At 38.5% G+C, this 23868-nt stretch overlaps 1 protein-coding gene and 1 pseudogene across 1 annotated transcript; both read left to right on the plus strand.

The window, feature by feature from the left end:
• Positions 1-5843: 5843 nt before the first annotated feature.
• Positions 5844-7905, plus strand: LOC130875502 (regenerating islet-derived protein 3-gamma-like). The gene is made up of 5 exons (XM_057771423.1): positions 5844-5919; positions 6475-6593; positions 6792-6929; positions 7505-7628; positions 7838-7905. The coding sequence occupies exons 1-5, from the start codon at positions 5844-5846 to the stop codon at positions 7903-7905; spliced, it is 525 nt and encodes a 174-aa protein (XP_057627406.1).
• Positions 7906-13599: 5694 nt separating this feature from the next.
• Positions 13600-20702, plus strand: LOC130873809 (Y-box-binding protein 1-like; annotated as a pseudogene).
• The last annotated feature ends 3166 nt before the right edge of the window (positions 20703-23868 follow it).

Below are 23868 nucleotides of genomic sequence, written 5' to 3' on the forward strand. Positions count from 1 at the left end.
GTCATCAGATGAACTAATAATAGCAAATCCATGCAAAGAGATTCAAGAGGAAGATGATGACATATTTATTTCTGACTTGAATTTTCAAGTACGGTCTTGAGATCAGTGTGCAGAAGATACATACCCTGTCCTCTGCTCTTGCCTTAACATTCATGTTTATAGGGAGTTTTGAAGACTGATGGAAGGAATTTGGTGAAGTTCTCTCTTTTGCATCTAAAAGGTATTTTATAGTTCACAAAGGTTTACCATGGAAGTAGAAAGAGGACCAAGTATTATAGATCACATGACTTGTGGTCTATTACTTTTGAAGTATCAGATTTTAACACTGATCATTAGTTAAGTCTTCAGTATTTTTATACTTTCCTTCTGAATGGACAAGGGGAAGAAGCAGGAGGCAGAGAGAATGAGAGAATCAGGTGGGAAGAGGGAGAATATTGGATTGAGGGAGGGAATGAAGGGAGATAGCTAGAAGTAAAGGGCATAAGAAGGGTGGTATGGAAATGTAGTCCAGTGGAAAGTAAAAATAAATTGACTCCTAATGATATTCTGCTATGCTTATAGATCAGTGTCTTATCCAGTCATCAACAGAGAGGCTTCCTCCTGCAGCAGATGGGAAGAGATGCAGAGACCCACACCCAGACATTGTGTAGAGACAGACAGATACACACACACACACACACACACACACACACACACACACACACAGAAGGAGAAGGGAAGACAGAACACTGGGAGAACTAGGCCCCCTAAAACCACTGAGCAAAGCTTATATGAGCTCACAGAGACCAAAGCACTAATCGAAAGCCTAAACAGGTCTGTACCAAGTCCTCTGCATATATACTATAGCTATTAAGTTTAGTACTTTTATGGGACTCCTGATTCTATGAGCCGGTGGGTTTCTGATTCTTGGTCCTGTTCTTGTTTTGTTTGTTTTCTGTTGGCTTGTTTGGTACAACTACAATATGATGGTTCTTGTTTTATCTTACTATACTTTACTTTGTTAAGTTTATAGCTATCTCCTAGATGACTGCTCTTTTCTAATGACAAACAGGAAGGAAATGGATCCAGATGGGATGGGGCATGGGAAGAAGCAGATGAGTAGATGGAGGGAATTACTTCAGACTATTTTGTATGAGAAAAGAACTTATGTTTACTAAAAGGAAGAAATGTAGTACATTTTGAAACAATATTTTTTCTAACTCTGCTGCTAAAATTTAAGTGTTTAATTAAAATTTATATGTTGGCAATATTTTTAATGCATGTTCAATTCTCTCATTAACTCTAATGATCAATTTAGAGATTCTTCAGGATTTTATTCTTTACAGAAATGCAATGTTTTTACAAATACTGAAAGCTTTATTTACCTTCTTGATTGTTTAATTTTATTTTTCTTTAAAAAGTTGTGCTTTCCATAATATGATACTGTTGAATAGAATGTAAAGGGTGGAGAATTTATGTTCATGATTTTGAAGGCAATATTTTCAATATATTTATTTTGAGCCTACTGAAGGACTCTTATCTATATCTTGATTGTTACCAATGTCCAGAGCTAATAAATGAGAGTTAGACTTATGCTAAGTACATTTTTCTCTGCAAGATGATCATTTAATTTTTTTTTCAAAAGGGAAAATTTCTCAATATGATACAAACAATAATCTCTCTGATGAAGCTACCTTTGTATCCCTGAGGTTAATTCTTTTTTCTTTTCATTTATTGTACAGATTTGGTTTGTTTAGTATTTTTCAGGAAAATTATATGTAGGTTCTTGAGAAAAATTGTTCTTTAAATTTCCTTCACATGTCAGTTCTCAGTTTTTCCTTCTTCTCAGCATTCCATTTTATCCAACATTTTATGAAAAAAATCATATAAATCCAAAAGGAACTGTATGATTAATCCCCACATGTCTGTTACTAAGAGATACATTTATTGCCTACCTTGATCCATTCAACCCCTCCCCTTTTGTCAATAATGCAGCAAATTATGTTGATGTAAGTTCTGAGAAACATTTTTTATCTGTAATTATTATATTAAGCTTTAAAGGACAAAAGCATCTCAGATAATACTGTATCAACATCCAGGTTGGCATGTAAAAACATAACACCTTAACTTTATTAATTACTTACATTTCACCCTTAATTTCATAATTATTATGTTTTTATTAAATTTTTCCATATTAGAATATAAATGTATTTTATGTATTGGACTTTCCATATATTTCTTTCAGTTGTTAAGCATTGTGCAATTTTATTTTCTTTATTCATTGTTTGAATTCACATTTTCTTGATTTTTCTACTTGCATTTGTTTTGATATAACATAAAATCTCTTCTCATCATCTATTTTCCTGGAAATAGATGGATAGATAATAATGACAACTTCTCAAATAGTTTTTCTCTTGGGGAACTTTTAAACACCAAATTATCATAAAAATGTCAATATTACCCTTATCGCTAAGGAGGTTGAGCATGACCTTAGGTGTCTTTTGGCCATTTGAATTTCTTCTGTTGAGAATTCTCTGTTCAGATCAGTGCCCCATTTTTTTATTGGGTTCATTAGCATTTTAAAGTTTAGTTTCTTGAGTTCTTTATATATTTTGGTGATCAGACCTTTGTCTGTTGCAGGGTTGGTGAAGATCTTCTCCCAGTCAGTGGGTTGCCTTTTTGTCTTAGTGACAGTGTCCTTTGCTTTACAGAAGCTACTCAGTTTCAGGAGGTCCCATTTATTCAATGTTGCCTTTAATGTCTGTGCTGCTGGGGAAATGCAAATTAAAACAACTTTGAGATACCATCTTACACCTGTCAGAATGGCTAAAATCAAGAACACCAATGATAGCCTTTGCTGGAGAGGTTGTGGAGAAAGAGGCACACTCATTCATTGCTGGTGGGAATGCAAACTTGTGCAACCACTTTGGAAATCAGTGTGGCGATTTCTCAGGAAATTTGGGATCAACCTACCCCAAGATCCAGTAATACCACTATTGGGAATATACCCAAGAGATGCCACATCAAATGACAAAAGTATCTGTTCAACTATGTTCATAGCAGCATTGTTTGTAATAGGCAAAACCTGGAAACAACCTAGATGCCCTTCAATGGAGGAATGGATGAAGAAAGTGTGGAATATATACATATTAGAGTACTACTCAGCAGTAAAAAACAATGACTTCTCGAATTTTGCGTGCAAATGGATGGAAATAGAAAACACTATCCTGAGTGAGGTATCCCAGACTCAAAAAGAGGAACATGGGATGTACTCACTCATAATCGGTTTCTAGCCATAAAATAAAAGACATTAAGCATATAATGTGTGATCCTATAGAAGCTAAATAAGAAAGTGAACCCAAAGAAAATCATATAGTCATCCGCATGGAGAGGGGGAAGTAGACAAGATTCCAGGGCAAAAACTGGGAACTTGCGGGTGAGGTGGCATGGGGCAAAGGGGAAATGGGATGAGAAATATGAGAAGGGGAGGATGGGAGGAGCTCGGAGGATTGGGATGGTTGGGATATAGGAAGGATGGATACGGGAGCAGCGAAGTATATATCCTATCTAAGGGAGCCATCTTAGGGTTGGCAAGAGACTTGACTCTTGAGGGGTTCGCAGGTGTCCAGGAATATGTCCCCAGCTGGTACCTTGGGCAACTAAGGAGAGGGAACCTGAAATGACCCTATCCTATACTGATGAATATCTTGCATATCACCTTAGAACCTTCATCTGGCGATGGATCGAGGTAGAGACAGAGTCTCAATTTGGAGCAACGGTCTGAGCTCCTAAGGTCCAAATGAGGAGCAGAAGGAGGGAGAACATGAGCAAAAAATCAGGACCACGAGGGATGCACCCACCCACTGTGACAGTGGAACTGATTTATTGGGAGCCCACCAAGGCCAGCTGGTCTGGGACTGAATAAGCATGGGTTGATTCCGGACTCTCTGAGCATGGCGGTCAATGAAGACTGATGAGAAGCCAAGGACAATGGCACTAGGTTTCGATCCTAATACATGAACTGGCTTTGTGGGAGCTTAGCCTGTTTGGACGCTCACCTTTCTGGACGTAGACAGAAGGACCTTGGTCTTCCCGCAGGGCAGGGAATTTGGACTGCTCTTCAGTATCGAGAGGGAGGGGGAATGGAGTGGGGGGAGGAGAAGAGGAGTGGGGATAGGGGGAGGAAAGTGGGGGGAGGGCAATATTTGGGAGGAGGGGAGGGAAATGGGAAATGGGGAGCAGGTGGAAATTTTAATTAAAAAAGAATAAAAATAAATAAATAAGTAAAAAAATGTCAATATTATTCACATCAGTGATGTTCATAGCACTAGGCATTAAAGTAGGCACTAAACAATATTTGAACATTTCTGAAGCATTTCTGGAAATGCCCACATGTTTTGAAAACTGTATGTATGTCAAGTCATTTTACAAGGAAAGCTACGTGAGTTAACTTGCTTTTCCTCAAGATAATCATTTGTCCTCAGGAAGAAGACTTCATACATTCAAAGAGAGTGTTTAAAAGTATGTATTTAAGGGATGAAGTTTGTAATATTAATTATTTTCATTGTTTGGTGTATTTCAAGGTCATTCTAATGTGAAATGTCATCTTCATTCTGCCTGTACTTGTATGGGTGATGGGCAGAAGGTGATGACTGTGGCTGAATTAATGCGAACACACACACCATTTACTCATTATTTTCTTGACCTCAAGAATACAAGGTTTTGTACCATAAAAATAGCATAGTTACTACAATTATGAAAATTACACCTTCAATGTCATCCTGAGAGGATCTTAAAGACTCCATGAGTGTGTGATCAAAGCTGAAGATACTATTCTGAATATCAGGTGCACAGCTCAGAATTACAGTCAGCCTAGTTCTTGCCTCAAAGCAGCGGGGAGAGAGCAAGTTCATTTGAACACTGTTTCTTGAAACCTCAACTGTAATATTGACTCAAGAGATTATCAAGCTTCCTACAACCTTCGGTACAGGTTTTTCTCCTTGGCCTAAAAATTTCCTTTCTTCTTTCAAGTAGTACACCATCATCATCAATAGTTACAATTCCTGAATAATCAAACATTGAATTATTAATATACTTTAAATCTTACAAAACAAATTACCAAGAAACCTACATGTGAATCTATAGGTATGACTTCTTTCTGGTGGAACAAAAGTTAATATCCGTTTTCCTCAGTAACTCAAGATTACAATATTTTGAAAAAGGTGTCACAGCATAATCTGTAACACAGTTATCATTTTCTTAAATTTCCCAGAACAAGGTACCTGGGAGGAGGTGGGGAAAGTTCAAACTGCACCCACACCAGACAACAGAGCAGGGCAGCTAATTGGAAAGAGCTCCATATGTAGCAGTTCACAGTCTTTGCCAGGAAGAAACTTGTGATTTTGATGGGAACCTCCTGGAGTCGGTGCCAAGCACCACCTACCTCCCTGACTTGCATAAGCATTACAGTTATTCACTCTGATGCCCCTCCCTCAAATCCTGTTATAAAAGCACAGCCATCTCTGCCCTGACAAACCATCCCACATCTCTGCAAGACAGGTAAGTAGGAGCTGAAAGCCTTGCAGTGGTTCACTGCTCATAACTCAGGAGAAGGTATGGTAGAGTACCAGTCCTCACCAAGTATAGGATTCTGAGAATCAGAAATGGCTTCCTGAGAAGTTTTCAGAGGAAGGGGAAAAATGGGTTCTTTTCATTTCAGAATCAAAGAAGGAGAGGAATAGAGTGAAAATCAGTATATCTCTACAGGGTTAGTCAAAGGAGAAGGGAAGGGATGGTTCTCTCTACATGTCCTCTCTTACCATATTTCCCACCATGACTCTGGTTGTTCCTCCCTCTCAGATAAGATGCTGCCTCCCACAGCTCTCACTAGCATGTCCTGGATGCTACTCTCCTGCCTGATGCTCTTATCTCAGGTGCAAGGTAAGGTTTTTCTGCCCCTAAGACTGAATTTCCAGTGAGTGTCCAGAGCTAAGGAATAGAGGAAGGCTCTGGAGAGTCTCCTGCCCCAATGATTAAGAGAGTCCCATACAGAAACAGTGCCTGCCACTCATCTGCCATGCTGCATTCCTCTAAGCACTGATGACAGATGGTTTCATAGCAGCCCATTATTGAAACTACAGAGATTCCTATTTTCTAGGAACTTCTAGGTGGTGAGTTTAACAAGGAAAGTGTGGCAGTCACGAATGAACTGTTGAGCTAGAGAAGGAGTGGATGGGCCAATGTAGAGATTGTTGGCCTAGAATTTGGGATCTATGGATAATAGGAGAATAGTGAAAATTAAAATTAAAAGAAGACTGTTTTTCATAAAATACATCAATTTTAAGACCAAAAGGAGAAAGTAAAGGTGACAGAGAGTCTGTATTGTGGACTTAATTTCCAAAGACAGGCTTCATAAACATTTGCATTGTTCATCTACCCATATAAGCCATGCTCTTCATTTCACTACACCACTGTCTTTATCTCCTTCTGCTTCAGGTGAAGATGCCAAGGAAGATGTCCCCTCTTCACGAATCAGCTGCCCCAAGGGCTCCCAAGCCTATGGCTCCTATTGCTATGCCTTGTTCAAGATACCTAAATCCTGGTTTGATGCAGATGTAAGTACTGGAGGTTGCAGAGGAGGGAAACAGTGGGAAGTGCATGTCAGTCACAGAAGAAGTGAGCTCCCTTCTCCATGCTTCCATGATAATCAAAATGAAAGCTGTTTTTCTTCCAGTAGCCCCTATCACCTACATTTGCCCACCATTCACTCGTGAGATCTCAGTCTGTGACTTATTCTGTCTTTCCTCACCTAGCTGGCTTGCCAGAAGAGGCCCTCAGGTCACCTTGTGTCTGTGCTCAGTGGATCTGAGGCTTCCTTTGTGTCCTCTATGGTTAAAAGAAGTGCAAACAGTGGCCAATATGTGTGGATTGGGCTCCATGACCCAACACTGGTGAGATACCCTCTCCTCCCATCTAATTTGTCTCTCATTAATTTTGTTTCCTGGCCCATTCTCTGTGATTCTATGAGGAAAGACACAATTATACATAGATCTCAAACTCTAGATAGCAGTTGGGGCAAAGGGAAATCCCTGTGCTCTGTTGAGGTTCCTAGTCTTCATGATATTCAACTGGCCATTGTCAACTTTTACAAAATTCCTAAATGAGGCTTTGGAATTCTCTTCTGTGAGTTTCAGGGTGTTTGTCCTCTTGATTCTGACAGAATATCAAAAGAAGAGACTAACCGTAATTATTCTTCACAGAATAGATGTGGTTCAGAGAAATTTACAAAAGCGCAACTTGCTATGTTCACCAAGGGGCATATTATTTTTTTCTGAGTTTAAATAGATAGTGAGTATCAGCGGAGATCTGATAATAGGAAGGAGATATTAAGGTTGAATCCTGGGCAGCATCTGAAAGACTAGATCAATTCCATGAGGCTGGACATAGGCATCAGCTTTTCTCAGTAAGGAATCATGCAAACAGAACTTCAGTGGCCCTTCTTTTCCCATGGCTGTCTTCTCTCTAGGGCCAAGAACCCAATGGAGGTGGATGGGAGTGGAGTAATGCTGATGTGATGAATTACCTCAACTGGGAGGTAGTTCCTTCCAGTGCTTCAGGCGGTTACTGTGGCAGCCTGTCAAGAAGCTCAGGTAAGAAAGAGGGCAGTCCTCTTTTAAAACCAATGTTTTTTCACTATGCTATTCTGGATTTCTTGTCTCCTTCCATGTCTCCTTTCTTTGTATCTCGTCCTGCTGGAGTGAGATGAGATGCTGGTAAAGATGGTAAAAAGACCCTGGATCCTTGACAGAGTTTACGAAATGCCCCTGACCCTTTTAATTTGCTTCTTCTGTGTCTGCAGGATATCTGAAGTGGAGAGATAATTATTGTGACTTGGAGTTACCCTATGTCTGCAAGTTCAAAGCCTAGAAGACAGAGTTAGCACCCTGAGATTAGTATGTAGTTCACCACGATCAAGAACCCAAGTGTGAAGAGAGATGCAAGAAGGGAACATTCTCCAATCCTAACCTCTATCAGTTTTCTCCTCTTCTGCCCTTTCTTCACTTTCATCTGAGGCTCTTCTGTGTGTACTCAGCCCTGAGTTCTCAGAGTGTAATAATAAATATATAACTCATACGCATATTCTTTTGTGCTCTATTCATTTAGTAAATGAACAAAATATATCAGCTAAAGAAAAGAGATAAGTAGAGTTAAATTTTTAAAGAAGACACAATTATCATGGGAAGGGAGAGACATTTTCTTTGTTAACCACAAGAAGTGTTTTCATGATCCTATAAACTATCCTTCATGCGTCTGTAAGGAGCTCTAACTAAATCATGGGTCACACATGCGCACTAAAGAAAAATATGAAATTAAATGTGACCCGCCCAGCAGGTCCTAAATTACTCCAGGGTCTTGAAGAGGCACTATCTGAAAGACATGGGAGGAGAGAAAAACGGACGCCAAGCAGTATTCTTTTTCAAGGCATCCATTTATTGAAGCAAGTTTCATGTCTTAAATATTCCTCAGAAAGGAGCTAGGGCAAGGGGGAACTGAGGAAAGGGGGAAGGGAAGGAGGGGCTTGGTAGCTAGGCAACTAAGTGGGGCAGTTTGGCAGCTAAGCAGGGCAGTTACAAGGTCAGTGGCTAGAACACCTGCTGTTAGTAATAAGCAGGAAGCCATGAAGACACTCTGTGGTGCTTTCCAGAGCTTGAGTCTCCAGGGTCAGCACGTGTTTTGGCTAACTTTAAGTTTTCTTGTTTCAAGATTTTTCCTTCAATACCCTGTGAGATGTGAGAAAGGAGAAGCCTGAAATGGCTCCTGACATAAATGGGAGTAAATAGGAAGGAGAAAGAGGATGGATGCTAGTGAGAAGGAGATGAGAAATAGGGGCTTCATACAAAATACATGGTATACTTATGTAAAAGTATCATAATGAAGTGCATTATTATATATAATTAAGCCAAGCAATAAAAGCAACAAAACCAAAGAATATGTGTTTATACATCTATATCATTTTAAATACAAATAAATCTGTTAAAAATAAAAAACTGAGAAAGGTAGGCAATAGTATTATTAGAAAAAAATTAAGGAATAACTATGTTAACTTTAGCCAAGTCCTATTTCAGAAAACAAAACATTATCAAGAATAAAGAGAACCATTTGAAAAACCTTAAAATTTCTCAGTTTTTTTTTTTTTTTAAAGTATGTGCCTGAGAACAAAACTGCAAATCAATGTGGCAATGACTTTCAAAACCACAGTGGAAATAAACAGTCATTTCAGATCTTTGACCCGTGGTAAGGCTGGTTCTGTTACATGCACTGTAAGTTGCTAACATAATAGTTCAAAATGATCTTACTTCATCTAGCCTATCTATATGTCAGTAACCTATAAGTTACTAGCCTATCCATATGTCAGTAACCTATAAGTTACTAGCCTATCCATATATCAGTAACCTATAGGTTACTTACCATACAGGTTGCTACCATATAGATTACTAAACACATAGGTTACTTACCATACAGGTTGCTACCATATAGATTAATAAACACATAGGTTACTTACCATATAGGTTATTAATCTTAGATTAGCCAAACAGGGAATGCTTTGAAGCGAGTATTGTTTACTGTTCTCATGGTGATTTACTTGCCACTATTAGGTATTCTTAGATTATCAGAGATTATTACTAGCTCAGAAAAATATTCCAGTAGTATTTACTATTGAATACAAAAATTTTGAATCCTTACAAACTAAAAAAATAAAATAAAAAATAATTAAGCTTAACCATTTAAAGTTGGGAGAACCTCATGATTTTAAAATCATTTTCTTTTAGTAATTTATAAATCAGCTGGAAAAAATGTACTTTTAACCTAGTGATTAATGAGAAACTGATAACACTGAATGATAACATTAGAAAAGAATAAGGATATAAAATCTTTAATTTAATGCTCAAACATGTTCATAGCAGTATTATTAGTAATAGCCAGAACCTGGAAGTAACCTAGATGCTCCTCAACTGAAGAATGGATAAAGAAAATGTGGTACATTTATACATGGGAGTACTACACAGTGGTAAAAAAAAAAATAATATCTTGAAATTTGCCAACAAATGGATGGAATTAGAAAAATAAAACATCCTGAGTGAGGTATCTCAGATCCAGAAGAACAAATATAGTATATACTTACTTATAAGTGGCTTTTAGACATAAAGCAAAGAAAAACCAGTCTACAGTCCACAACCTCAAAGAACCTAGAAAACAAAGTGGACCCTAAGAGAGATATACATGAATCTGCATAGGAAGGTGAAAAAGACAAGATCTGAGTATATTGGAAGTGTAGTGAATCACAAGAGAGGGTAGAAGGGGAGAGGGGAAGAATGTATAGCTTAATAAAAAAAATAAATCCAATGGTTCTCAACCTTCCTAATACTGTGGCCTTTTAATATGGTTTCTCATGTTGTGGTGACTCCCATCCACCAACCAAGAAATTATTTTTTTGGTTTTTCGAGACAGGGTTTCTCTGTGGCTTTGGAGCCTGTCCTGGAACTAGCTCTTGTAAACCAGGCTGGTCTCGAACTCACAGAGATCCGCCTGCCTCTGCCTCCCAAGTGCTGGGATTAAAGGCGTGCGCCACCACCGCCCGGCTCCAAGAAATTATTTTTGTTACTATTTCATATCTACAATTGATACAGTTATTAATTCTAGTATAAATATCTGTGTTTTCTGATGATCTTAGTCAACTCTGGGAAAGGGTTGTTCGATTCCAAAGAGGTTGTGACCCACAGGTTAAGAAGCACTGCGAGTTTAATCCATGCTCACTCCTGAGGAAATAAGAGAAAGAAAGCAATGAAAATGCAAAATAAACTGAGAAGTGTGAAGACTAAAACCACTGAGTTTGCATATGTGGAACCCATAGAAAAATATTAACAAAATAGAATTAATTATCATTTTTTAAAAATCGGGACTGATATTTCAGAGACCAGTCTAAGAGATAGAGGAGCATAATAGGAGTAAAGGGGTCAAGACCATGATGGAGATACCCACAGAAACAGCTGACCTGAGCCTGAGTGAGTGGGAGCTCACTGACTCTGGAATGACAAACTAGGCCCTCTAAATGTGGGTCACAGATATGTGGTTTGAGCAGATTGTGGGGCCACTGGTAGTGGGACCAAGATTTATACCTAGTACTTGAACTGACTTTTTCGAGTGCATTCTTTTTGGAGAGATACTTTGCTCAGCCTAAATACAGTGGAAAGGCCTTTGGTCATGCCTCAGAGTGCTGTGTCAGACTTTTTTGACTCCAGCCTTATGCTCTCTGAGGAGTGGATGGGAGTGGGGTGGGTGGAAGGTGGGGAGAGTGGGAGGGAGGAGAGGATGGAGTAGGAACTGGGATGGGCATGGAAAATGAGAAAAGGCCACTTAAAATTATTTAATTAATTAATTGAAAAAATCTATAGTATACAAGAATTTCTAGCCATCTAACCAAAGAAATAGAAACCACATGTGAGTGATGCTACAAGTGAAAGCTATGTTGCTGTGAAAATACATATGCCCTGAAGATGTAAGGAAGGAATAAGGTTTTTCCAGTTATTTGGGCACAGGGCATCTTTTGTGTAGAACTGATACCCTAATTTTGGATAAATGTTCAATTCATAGACCAAATAGGAAATACAGTGCTAATAATAATCTAAAACAGTGCCTGATAAGGTGTGGATTTTAGCTTAGTGGTGATTAAAACTTTTAAGTCAGTTCTGTGAATAATAACTAATATAAATGTCTAAATATAAAGGTAACAATATAAAATGCCATATTGTGTTGAATAAAGTTGCAGAAATATTTTAAAATAATTTTTATTATAATTATTTGTGCACACATGAATAATACTGATATAAAATTATGTTTCTGGCAATAAATACTTTTATGTGATATGTTTTTCTATGCTGGAAATTAATCTCAAGGCATTGTGCATACCAGGCAACCATTCAATCTCTGAGCTACAGCATTTCCAGCTAATAAGAAAGTCTTATTCTGAATAACAGTTAAATGTTTGAAAACCGCTCAAAGTTACACAGAATATTTGAGGTAACTATAGATGAATTAAATAAACTATGAGTAGAGAGAGAATTAGGTGTTGTAAGGAAGGCCGCTAGTTTGTTTTCTGTCAATCCAGACTCCTGAAATAATCACACAGAAGCTATATTATTTAAATCACTGCTTGGCCCATTAGTTCTAGCTTCTTATTTGCTAACTCTTACATCTTAATTTAACCCATCTCCATTAATCTGTGCATCACCACGAGTTCATGGTCTACCAGCAAAGTTTCATCACATCTGTCTCTGCTGGTGGTTCCATGGCTTCTCTCTAACTTTTCCTTCTTTCTCCCAGCATTCAGTTTAGTGTTCCCTGCCTAACTCTGTTCTATCCTATCCGGCCAAGCCAGTTCCTTTATTGACCAATGTTATTCACAGCATACAGAATGGAATCCCACATTAGTTAGGCCAACACACACTGTAGTTTTGGGGACAAAAAAAAGTTTAAAAAAAAAAAGAAAAAGAAAAAAATGAGTCTGCTGTTTGCAGGAAAAGAAGGAATTGGAGAGATATTAGGAAATTAAATATATTTAATCTGTTTCTATTCCCTCTGAGATTGAGTTGTAGGTCATTTCATAGAATTGAGTTGAAAACCTTCCAAAGTACACAGTAAGTAAATAAATAATAAAAAAAAAAAAGGTCTTCATACAGTGAGCCCAAAATTAAGTAGAGAACCAGGAATGTGTTGCAGAAAGCAATTTGAAAGTGTTGGACTAGATGTCCAAACATCAGGGAGGAGTTGCTCCAGACACCACTCACACAGGCGCAATTGATTCAAAAGCAAGAGGATTTTTATTCTGTCATGACAGGGCCCTTCAGGTTTGGGATATGAAGGACATCCGATAGCTGTTACAGTCCATCTTTTAAAGCAAAAAGTCACAGACATAAGGGGGGAACCTGTAGGTTGTTTTCCAACTTATTGGATTGGTTTATTCAAAGGGTTACTAGCAAAGATTGGTCTATTCCAGAGCAGGAGAATAGTTGTGTGGTCAGGTGATAAGGGAGAGCGTCTCTGTGGTCTTCCTGACCTTGTTCTAGTGACTAAATCAATACATCAGGAACTGAGTCAACATCTGTGGGTTGTCTTTGCCTCAATTCCCAGAATGGAGTTATGTTTGTAGATTATTCACAAGGACACAGGAGGATAAGCAGTCCAGCATGTGCTTGTGTGGGCGACTGTCCCTTTTCCAAGATAGAGTGAGTGTAAAGTTTTAGAAAAATGTCTTATGGTTGAGGGGGTTTACAAATGCATTTAGAGTCTTTCAAAAGAATACGTGAAAACCTAGAGTTTGCAGGTTTCTTACAACTACCAAGTTGTATGATTTCCTAGAGAATCTGTGCCCAACTTGATATTCAGAAATAGCTTGGTGCTCTTCATAGGACCTGTGAAATGATGCTGTCATAAATTCTGCCGTAAACGCCTAACTGTGAAGTCACTACAGCTTCTTTCTCAGCCTTCTGTGCCTAGTGCCCTGGCTATGACAGTAGTATGTTGATGGAATTTGGAATGCAGAAAGGGGTGCAAAGATTCTCAATGAAGTTTGTGGAGAATTTCCACAGTGGAAACAACCGAATTTCAGTGGTTGTTGCTTACATGCAACTTCATATTCTCACATTGCTCAAAGTATGTGAGTACTGCTGTCTGGGAGGACAGCCTCCAGAAGCACAAGGGGTTTAAGAGGAATCCACAAAGTCATCGAGGTTAGACCTTTCTATCTGAAGGAGGTTAGGGAAAAAAGCACTCAGAAATTCTCTTAGTGATTCCTTCTTCATTCTCTCTTTTTCTTTATATTCTCTCTCTCTCTCTCTCTCTCTCTCTCTCTCTCTCTCTCTCTCTCTCTCTCTCTCTCTCTTCTCTCTCCTCCCAAGCCTTTTCACAGCTTTTATATCCCAACAGAATCTTCCAGACAGTACAAGAGTCAAAACAGTTGCATTCAATTTCTTTTTCTTTCTTTTGTGAATGATTATAGGTTAAAAACATGCTTTCCATCTCCCTCACATGATTAAACATTTTATGTATTGCAGGCAAAGAAACAAATTATCTCAAAAACTATCATACAACTTGTTACAGATTACCCATGTGGGCAAGGAAGGTGCTCTTGTCAGGTCTTTTACCGGCAGCCTGCATTTAAAGGGCAAATTACTTTATTACGTATCTTGAAAGGTAATATTTTAAGGAATCTAAAAGGAATCGCAAACCTAAACTTTTATACATGAAATAGTCATTCATCAATAGATTTTTGTGTCAGGAGATTGATGGAAGAAATAGATTATAAGGAATTAATCATCACCTTTGGTCATCAACCAAGCTTAGCAAGGAAAGTACGCCATCTAGTAATAATAGAACCTCTTTGTTCTTGCTCCTTGACCTTAAAGAATCCCGCATTCATCTATGTGCCTTTCTAAAACTTCAGAATGTCTTCTTGGGTTTTTCACCTTAAAGTTATTTAGCAAAAACATCTTAGTCTAACTTTGTTATTTTCAAAGCTTTGTTTTAGCTGTGATGCACTCAATGACCTGTTGAAAGATCTCCCAATATTAAGGTTAAAAGAATTTAAAGTAGCTGGGCTCCTGGGACTCAACTCTTAGTCATTAGCTTGAGCTACAATCCATGCAGCTTCTAAGGTGAAACTCACAGACTCTGGCTGTATTTATTTTTATTCATCAAAACTCTCTATAAACTATTATTATTATCAAATTAGACAGTACAGCTTAGGGAGGGGTCATCTTCTTGACAATCTACAGGTAAAAATGCCCAGTCGAACAGGATGTTTCCAAGAGATAAACACAGGCAATGGAGATTTTTCTACATCTCCTCGTACCATTCTAGAAACCAGAGAAAGGGAGCTGAGCCAAAATTAAAAGACACAGCAGAAGGAAATGACATTCCGGGGTCTGTAGTCTTGTGGTCTTAAATGAGACTGGCCCATCAAAGGATACTGTTCTGGTAGACTGACCCCTGGAACTTCAATTGCAATTCACCGGTTCTCTGGCATGGACAATGGAAATTCCCGCTAGAGGCACCTTTGGATTATTCTCTGTTTCTTTGGGTTCAGTCCCCAGGTCTCTTTGCCTTCTGTGCTCATTCCACTTCGAGCTTCTGGCTTACAGAGCATCTCCTATGAATATTTACTTTCTCTCTACTCTGATTATGCCCCGGTTGGATTTTTACGCTGGTCATTCCTTTCTCTGGCCCAACTCCCTACTGAGTTCCCACTATGGGTCTGGTCCCACTGGTCAGCATCACATTTCCTTTGTGTCTCTATAATGCATAGTTTGTAGAGAGGTCTAGAGGATAACAGACATGGGCAAAAGGGGTGGGGTTAACATATGGTGTTAATCTGATGATTACAAGCAAGAGTCGCTCAGAGAAGACATAAGATTTCATTAAAGTACATAATAGCTTACCATGAAGACAACAAGAAGTGACAAAGCATATGCTTGTGACTTGCAAAAACTGTTAATTAAACACAATGTGCGCATGCTAGCAGTCTACGAAATTCAGTATGTCACTATTTAAATTCCTGGCACTCTCCACACCCCTCCTCCCCCATCAACAGGCATAATCTGAGCTCTGCAGACCTTATCCCATCTGCTTTTCCACCCAGCAGTGCCAGCCCATCCTTGAGTAAAACCCAGGAAGACTCACCAACACAGAGAAGCCAGAGATGTTTTTGAGGGGATCCCAGCTACTTCTTGGATCTCAGTAGGAAGTGTGAACAGCTGGCACAATACTTGTGCCAGCCTTGAGCTCACAGCTCCCAAAACCACAGAGCTCTAAATGAACTGTCCTCTGGCAAGGAAGCAGCCGTAATTGAATGTGTTTCAAAGTAGACACAAGCTGTTTATTGTTCCTTAGATCTGAAAGCATCTGTGTCCCACCACCAAGTTTCTATAGTGTTTGGAAACCTCCAGATTCTCTCAGGTAGAAAACTGGTTGGTGTGTTAGACAAAAGTCACTGGCACTTCGCTCTCAGAAAGCTTTGCTACTGTTCCCTAAGCATCCCTCTCTTCCCCTGATTCTGCCCCTTCCACTATAAATACATTCCCTTCAGACTTTTTTTTGGAATAAAAGAAAAACTATTTTGTATCTGAAATAAGGAGTTGCATCAAAAGTCTAAAGCTAAGGACTGGCATCCAATGCCTAAAAATAGTTCCAGGATATCTAGAGGATCTAGAACTCTGGGGTCTAGTGGCAGTGTGGGAACATCCCTTATACAAAAACAGAAATATCAAAGATACCTCTCCTCATTGACTGGGCTGCCAGTAGACCTCTCTCCGGATACCCTTTCAGAAATCAGTTTCCTGTCACCATCAAGTGAGAAACTTTTGTGCTTTTCAAACTCTTCCTTCTAGAGTTGCATGATTCTACATAAAAATGTCCTTCCCCCTCAGGTTGTGATTCTTGGGCCTAATCTGTGCTATGTTACAAAAAAATTTATATTCCTGAAGGAGTAGACACTATGTTATTTTCAACTAAAAATAAAATCAGTTAATTATCAAAACATTCACCCATCAGTAGAGAGCATCTGCTTCTAATTCTGCCTCCACAGGCCTCATGTCACAAACATGCCTTTCACTTTGGAATGCATTTCTTCCCACGATGACGTTTTAGGCTTCTGAATGGTTGGTCTCCAGTGAATGATGCTGTTTCAAAAAATTGTATAAAATTTTGTAGGTGGATCAGAGGGGAAGGATCTGGAGGATTTATAAAGTGGTCCCATTTCCTGTTCACTCTCTTGCTTCCTGACTGCTGATGCATGGTGACACCTGATACCTTCCCTTTCTGCTGCTACAGCTACCCCACAGAGATAGACCTGCTATCTGTTGACTGGAGCATCTCCTTCCTCACTAAAACTGTTCATTGACAGATGTTTTATTAAAGAATTAGCTTAAGGTTTCAAAATTTAAATAGACAGTTCTCTTTGCTTATTACTTTAGACTGTTATTGCTCTTAAAAAGTAACAATAGCCAACATTTATTGAAACTTGACCAGGTGCTTGACATTTTATGAAATCTCCACATGCATTAATGTATATAATCACCAAATAAAACCTATGTAGCAAATATTACTACTTACAGCTGCCTAGTTTCATGCACCATGGGATGCAATGTACAACAAAATTAAGTGGCTAGCCAAAGTTTTCAATATCAGGGCTTCTGATCTGACTCCAGATTATAAAATCAAGAATGATAAAATCTCAGTGTCACCTTTAGACTTCTTTCTATATAAACTGTCACTATCAACTTCTTATGATTTTTCTGTTTGTCTATTTTATAAAAATGATGATTTTAAACTCCAATGGCAAAAATTAGCATCATTCATTATGACTGGGTAAGAAACTACCTAAACATCTTATAGTGGCCAAGATCAAAAACATTCATGATAACTTATGCTGGAGAGTGGGTGGACCAGGAAGATATCATCCATATATGGGATTACCGATATGTCATGAGGAATATTTTTTAGAGCTTGTTGCACATAATTTGACAAATTGCACTCATTGGTAACATCATGCAGGTTTGTGTACATTAGGCTCCCAAACCATAAAGGCAAACCGCTTTTGGTCAACTCCTGTCAAAAGTAGCCTTAACATTTATTATCTAGTCTCTATACAATGGCATAGTACAAGGCTTCTCTGTAATCATGGACCATCTCAATCAACAACCTTGAAGTTGTTCTGGATATAGAACTTTGAGGAAACTGAAACAGATGTACCCTGAGAAGCTGGATCACGTGGGTCATCCATTTTCACTGGTTTCTGGTCCCCTGCCTGAAAACACAAATTTTCTTTTTCTTTTTTTTTTAAAAGTTCTTTGCACACATTTTTTTACATATTGCTAGAATAAAGATAGCACTGTAATAAGCAATTCACAGAAGAAATCAGAAAGTATATGCAAAAAGAATATACATAATTCATGCCAATCAAATATTAAATACATTGACAGTACAGTAACATCTTTTACCAGGCATGCTGGGTAAAGGATTGCATGGGGGAAAACACAAATTTTTAAAGGTAACATACATATCTTCATTAACACAAGTATGGACTGTGTTCTGTGCACAAACCAGCCAACGACAATTTTTTTGTTTCATGTTTGAACAGGTAAAATATGTCACCTGTCTTGTAGATTTCCTAGGTTTATATCTTCATGTCTAACCTAGATTTAAATCTAACCTAGATTTTTAGGGGTTCTCCCCCAATCAAACCTGGTGTCTATCAATCTTGAATGAATCCACTGCAGCATTTCATTTTCTGTAGAAACAATAACATAGCCCCTTCCCCAAAGCAATACTTTTTCTCCCTTGCAGTTTGAGGTTAAAGCATCCCTAAAGGCTGGATTAATTCAGCAGTTCCTTCAATATTACAATGTCTATCAGCAGTTATCATCCAATGTTAATTATCATTCAATAGTTGTCTATTCTTACATGGCTTATTTCTTTATATTACTTTACTCTGCTGTATCTCCTGCCTAGCTATTAGCCATTTAGCTTTTTATTAAACCAACCACAGTGGGATATCTTTACACAGTGTAACTAAATCTCTCACAACAAGCTTTCTGCCTTGCTGTGTCAGCTTTTTACTTTTATGATTCTATCATCTCAGATATTAAATTATTAAATGTTGTGGAATCCCATGTATTTAGATATAGATATATTTCTTTTACTTTGTTTTAGATGGTATTATCATGACATAATTGCCCTGTCCAAAGTCATAGTTACTTATTTATTTTAAAATATTCTTATTATTTTTATTTATGTTTATGCTTCTCTCCACAGATATCTTATAGATATGTGCCCAAGAGTTCAGGTACCTATAAAAGCCTGAAGTATCAGATTCCCTAGAACTGGAGATACAGGAGATTGCAACGTGGGTGCAAGGTATTAAACTCAGGTCCTCTGGAAGAGCAACAACAGCTGTTAGCCACTGAGTCATCTTTCCAACTCTAACTTATGTTTTTTCTTCTAAGGATTTGATACTTTTAACCTTTCAGTTTAAGTCTATGAAGCCCTTCCAGCTAATTTGCATGTATAACATAAGAATAAAGACTTAATTTAATATTTTTAGATGAATTACTTCCAGTCCATTTGCTAACAAATATTCTTTCACACAGATTTCTCACAGGATGCTTGTATAAATAATTACTTCTGAACCCAGGTTTTATGACTCTGATATCATGATTGGTTTAACACAGCCTTAATTGGAGTCACTTTATATGAAATATTGAAATACAGAACTGAAAGTTCTCCAGTGATATTCTTTGTTATCAACATTGTTCTATTCTGGATCAATATTTCTATAGAAGCTTTTATTCATGGTAGGAAATTTATGATTGACCTGTCAGTTTCCACCAAAGAACCCCAAAAAACTAAGATTATGGAACTTTTGATACATCAGTACAGCCAATAGCTGCTGAAATACCAGCCCACTGGGCGTGGTCTATTGCTCTTTAAAAAAGAGCGGCAGCCCTCTGCTTGCTCTCTTGCTTCTGGCTCTTGCTCCAGCAACTAGACTCATTTCCTGGCTTTCAATGTTCTGTAAGTTTTTTCCCTAAAATAAATACCCCTTTAAATCCAAACTGATGTGTGATTGTTTTGCGCATTATCAAATTCATTATTTCTTCTTCAACTACTATTCAAGAAGTGTGTGTGTATGTGTGTGTGTGTGTATGTATGTGTGTACAGTCTGCTGGGTTTATTTAGTGTTGTTCATATATGTATGTATTTAGATATGGACCACTAAGATGTGGACACTTAGATATGGACAATCAATGAGGACCATTAACCTACCAAAGTCCTCACCTGCTGGCCTTAGTCATTAAGACTGCAAATATGAGAAACAGCAAGGTTGAGAATCAGCAGCACCAGCCTCTTTCTCTCCCACCCCATTGCACCTGCCCACCACACCCACTTGCCCCCACTAAGTCTGCTCTACTAGTAGCAACAGTGGGTAGTGGAAGCACTGGAGGGCATCACATTGACTAAATCCATTAGCAGGGACAAGAAGGTCATCACAGTGAAGATTTGTAGAGCAGTAAAATTGTTCATTGTAAGGAATGAATATAGTTACATCAACAGGAATGACATCAAGGAAGACATTTGTACTCCAGACTACCTTAAAGAAGAGCAATCCCAGGAAGCACCTTTGCAGCATTGATGGAGAGACTGTGGAGTCTGATGTTGTTGAAGGAGAAAAAGGTGCAGAGGCAGCAAATGTTACAAGTGGAGTTCCAGTTAAAGGTAGTAAATACACAGCAAACCACAACTATTATAGATTTTATCCACATCATAGGTGTCCTCCATGCAATTACCAGCAAAACTTCCAGAATAGTGAGAGTCAAGAGAAGAAAAATGGATCTGAAGTGCTCCCAAAGGATAGGGCCAGCAACTCAGGTCCCATGGCAGGCAAAGGTACCTTACTATATATGGAGGCCCTATGGGCATTGACCGTAGTATTCCAACTCTGTGCAAGAAGTGTTGGAGAGTGATGACAATCAGGGTGCTGGAGAGCAAGGTGAGACAGAGTATGTATTGGGATTAGGGACCATGATTCTGCAGGGGCCCTCCTGTCGGGGATTGGCCTCGACAAAATCATCTCTTACCAGGGTAGGGACATGGGAATTGAAGAAATATAAGTAAAGTATATGAAGACACATAGAATAATAAGACAGAATCCATAAGACAGTACAGGGAGGGTATTCCAGGGATTACTGAAATCCTAAAAATCACCACTGTTTTTATTCCCCAGCTTTAATACCCAATATAAACTAGGGGGAGAAGATAACAAAAGACTTTATTAACATGATAAAAAGGATAACTCACACAGTCAATGGCCTTATCACAAAAGACTTTATTAATATGATACAAAGGATAACTCACACAGTCAATGGCCTTATCACCCTGAGACATCAAATCCTTAGCATTATGTCCTCTAGGTAGCTAAGGTGCCCTAAATCACTGTATGCTGAAGACTGCCCTTCCCTAGGTGACCTCATAGTTACAATAAAGGAGCAGAAGTACATTTATATAGCCTGACCTCCCATCAGGATGATCTTGAGCTATCCTAATGTCAAAGGAGCCAGGAAACCAACTCTTGAGTTAGGAGGTGCAATTATGCCTGTCAGTTTCTAAACTCTCTGACCCTCAGACAAGGTGGAAATGGGCCTGCAGTTTTTAGCCTCCATGCCCTCCTCACCAAAGACAGTCTAGAGAGGATGGCAAAGAGGACAAGGGAAGTCATGAAGAAGCCCCACCAGCAACAGCCACCTCAACATCAATATCACACTAACTTCAATTCCCAACACATATGGCCCAGAGAACCCTAAATCCCAGGATAGCACAGGGACAAAAGCAGCCAATTTTGCGTTTTGCTTTTCTTTAGACAAGGCCTTACTATATATCCCAGGCTGACTTGAATCTCACATGTTCAACCTGGCCTGTAACGTTCAATTCTCCTGCATCAGCTTCCCAAGTGTTAGGGTTTATGACACCATTCCAAGAAATCATTCTGATATAGAACATATATTTCAATGCTATCATGGTTACATTTGAATCATATATTTTCTATCTTTTTGTTTTTAAACTATCTGTCTCTAATATAAGTAAAGCTTGCATATTTGTCTTTCTTGTGCTGTGGTTATGACTATAACTCAGACTGACAAATATATTTTCTTTGTATTGACTTGACAAATAATATTTAAATGTACCAGTATGATAATCAATGTTTGGTAATGAGTTGTTTCCCTGAAAAAAAATTTAAAAACCTAACTCTTAATGTTTCAGAATTTTATGATCTATTGGGAGAACACCAAGGCCAGCTGGACAGGGACTAAATAAGCATGGGTTGAAACTGGACTCTCTGAATATGGCAGACAATGAAGGCTGATGAGAAGCCAAGGACAATGGCACTAGGTTTCTATCCTAATACATGAACTGGCTTTGTGGGAGCTTAGCCTGTTTGGATGCTCACCTTCCTGGACCTAGATAGAAGTGGGAAGACCTTGGTCTTCCTGCAGGGCAGGGAATTTGGACTGCTCTTCAGTATCGAGAGGGAGGGGGAATGAAGTGGGGGGAGGAGAAGAGGAGTGGGGATAGGGGGAGGGGAGTGGGGGGAGGGGGCAATATATAGGAGGAGGGGGGATGGGAAACGGGGAGCAGGTGGAAATTTTAATTAAAAAAAGAATAAAAATAAATAAATAAAAAAGGCAATTAAATAGGACAGTATATTTTGTTTGCCTCGTTCAACATAAATTTATTTAGTCATTAGTTAAAGATTGCCATTTAATATCAGTTAAAGCCTTTCAGCCCTCATTTTTTCTACCACTGATTCATTAAACATTCTAAATCCAAAAAGTCTCATGACATTGCCACATTGGTTATAGCTTTAATTTGTATAACTGAGCAAGGAAAATAGTCCTTTCACAGTTTAACTATGTGAATTCCTCTAGAGTACCAAGACACTCTGGAGTGTAACAGATTACTAGTAATTCTTATGAGCCCATACAAACATATAGATTTTAGGTAGAATTTTTATTCATTCATTTATCTTTCATGACTGTGGGCTCATAAACTAACATGCAAATTATGTGGATGGAATTTTAAAAGTTTCTTTATCAAAGAAAGTATGACATACACCCCAGATATATAAACACCATCAGTGTACAAAAACCACATTGAGAAGGTGTTTTTATTTTAATTGTGTAGGGTTCCAGAAAATAGTGTAGATAAAGGTATCACAGGCCAGTGATGCGGGAAAGCTGGTCCAGAAAGAGGAGTCTAACTCACTTTTGATGGATGGCTCAGTTTAATTTCTGACTCCATAGTAATTTCTTGTCAGGCTCTAGATGTCCCCCTCATTTTTTCAGGTGACTTTAGTCTTTGATCTTTCAGACAGAAGGGTATTCTGCATCATGATTGTCATCTCTCCACTTCTTTTATCCTACTAGCCCAATGGGAAAAGTCAGACTGAGAGATTCAAAAAGAGCCTTGGACCTGCCAAACCTAAAAATTCAGGACAAGAAATGAGACAGACTGTCTTCCATTTCTCAAATGTGTTATTACCCTACCTCTAGCCCAAGCCCCACCCCAGCTCCATCCCAAGTCTTAACAGAGGCAAAAAGTATGGTGATTCTTTGTCTCTGACCTGTGTTTGAAGTCAGGGATACACACTACCCCAGGATTTGTAGACAAATAGAAACTCACTGTTCCGGTCTTCTGGAAGACAACATGTAAAATAGGAGATCTGCAAATCAGAAAGGGTTAAAACAATCTGTCTGAACTGCACACTTGAAAACCACCACCACCACCAACAACAACAACAAAATGTTTCAAGAATAAACCACAGTTTTTAACTACGTTCATGAAATTCCCCAGGCTTTTGTTCTCAGCTTTACTTTTTGCTTGTTTATTTTGTTTTGTTTTTCAAGACAGGCTTTGTCTGTCCTGGAATTTGCCCTGCTCAAGAATGGTCTTGAACTCAGAGATCTGCCTACCTCTTCCTCCCAAATGCTGGGACTAAAGGCGTGTATCACCACCTCCTGACCCCAGCTCCTCTTTTAATTGAATAGTTAAAGTTCTTTCTCTGTACCACAAGCATGCAAGTTTTTCAATTTTACAGAATTTACAAACACTCATTACAGAAAATAGTTCCTAGATTTTACTTTTGGAGGCAACACTTCATAATCCAGCAGCCTTTTACCTGCTAGTGTATGGACAGGAAATTCTCTTCTATCGGGTCACCTGTAAAGCATTTCTATCAAACACAAAGATCACCTGGACAAGTGAAAATGGGGCAAGCAAAAG

This window comes from Chionomys nivalis, chromosome 1 (assembly GCF_950005125.1).
Source record: "Chionomys nivalis chromosome 1, mChiNiv1.1, whole genome shotgun sequence".
NCBI classification, from domain to species: domain Eukaryota; kingdom Metazoa; phylum Chordata; class Mammalia; order Rodentia; family Cricetidae; genus Chionomys; species Chionomys nivalis.

Coding starts and splice junctions, on each gene's coding strand:
- LOC130875502 (XM_057771423.1), top strand. CDS start 5,844: ATGCTGCCTCCCACAGCTCTCACTAGCATGTCCTGGATGCTACTCTCC. Junction 6,930..7,504: donor GGCTCCATGACCCAACACTG/GTGAGATACCCT, acceptor TCTTCTCTCTAG/GGCCAAGAACCCAATGGAGG. Junction 7,629..7,837: donor CAGCCTGTCAAGAAGCTCAG/GTAAGAAAGAGG, acceptor CTGTGTCTGCAG/GATATCTGAAGTGGAGAGAT.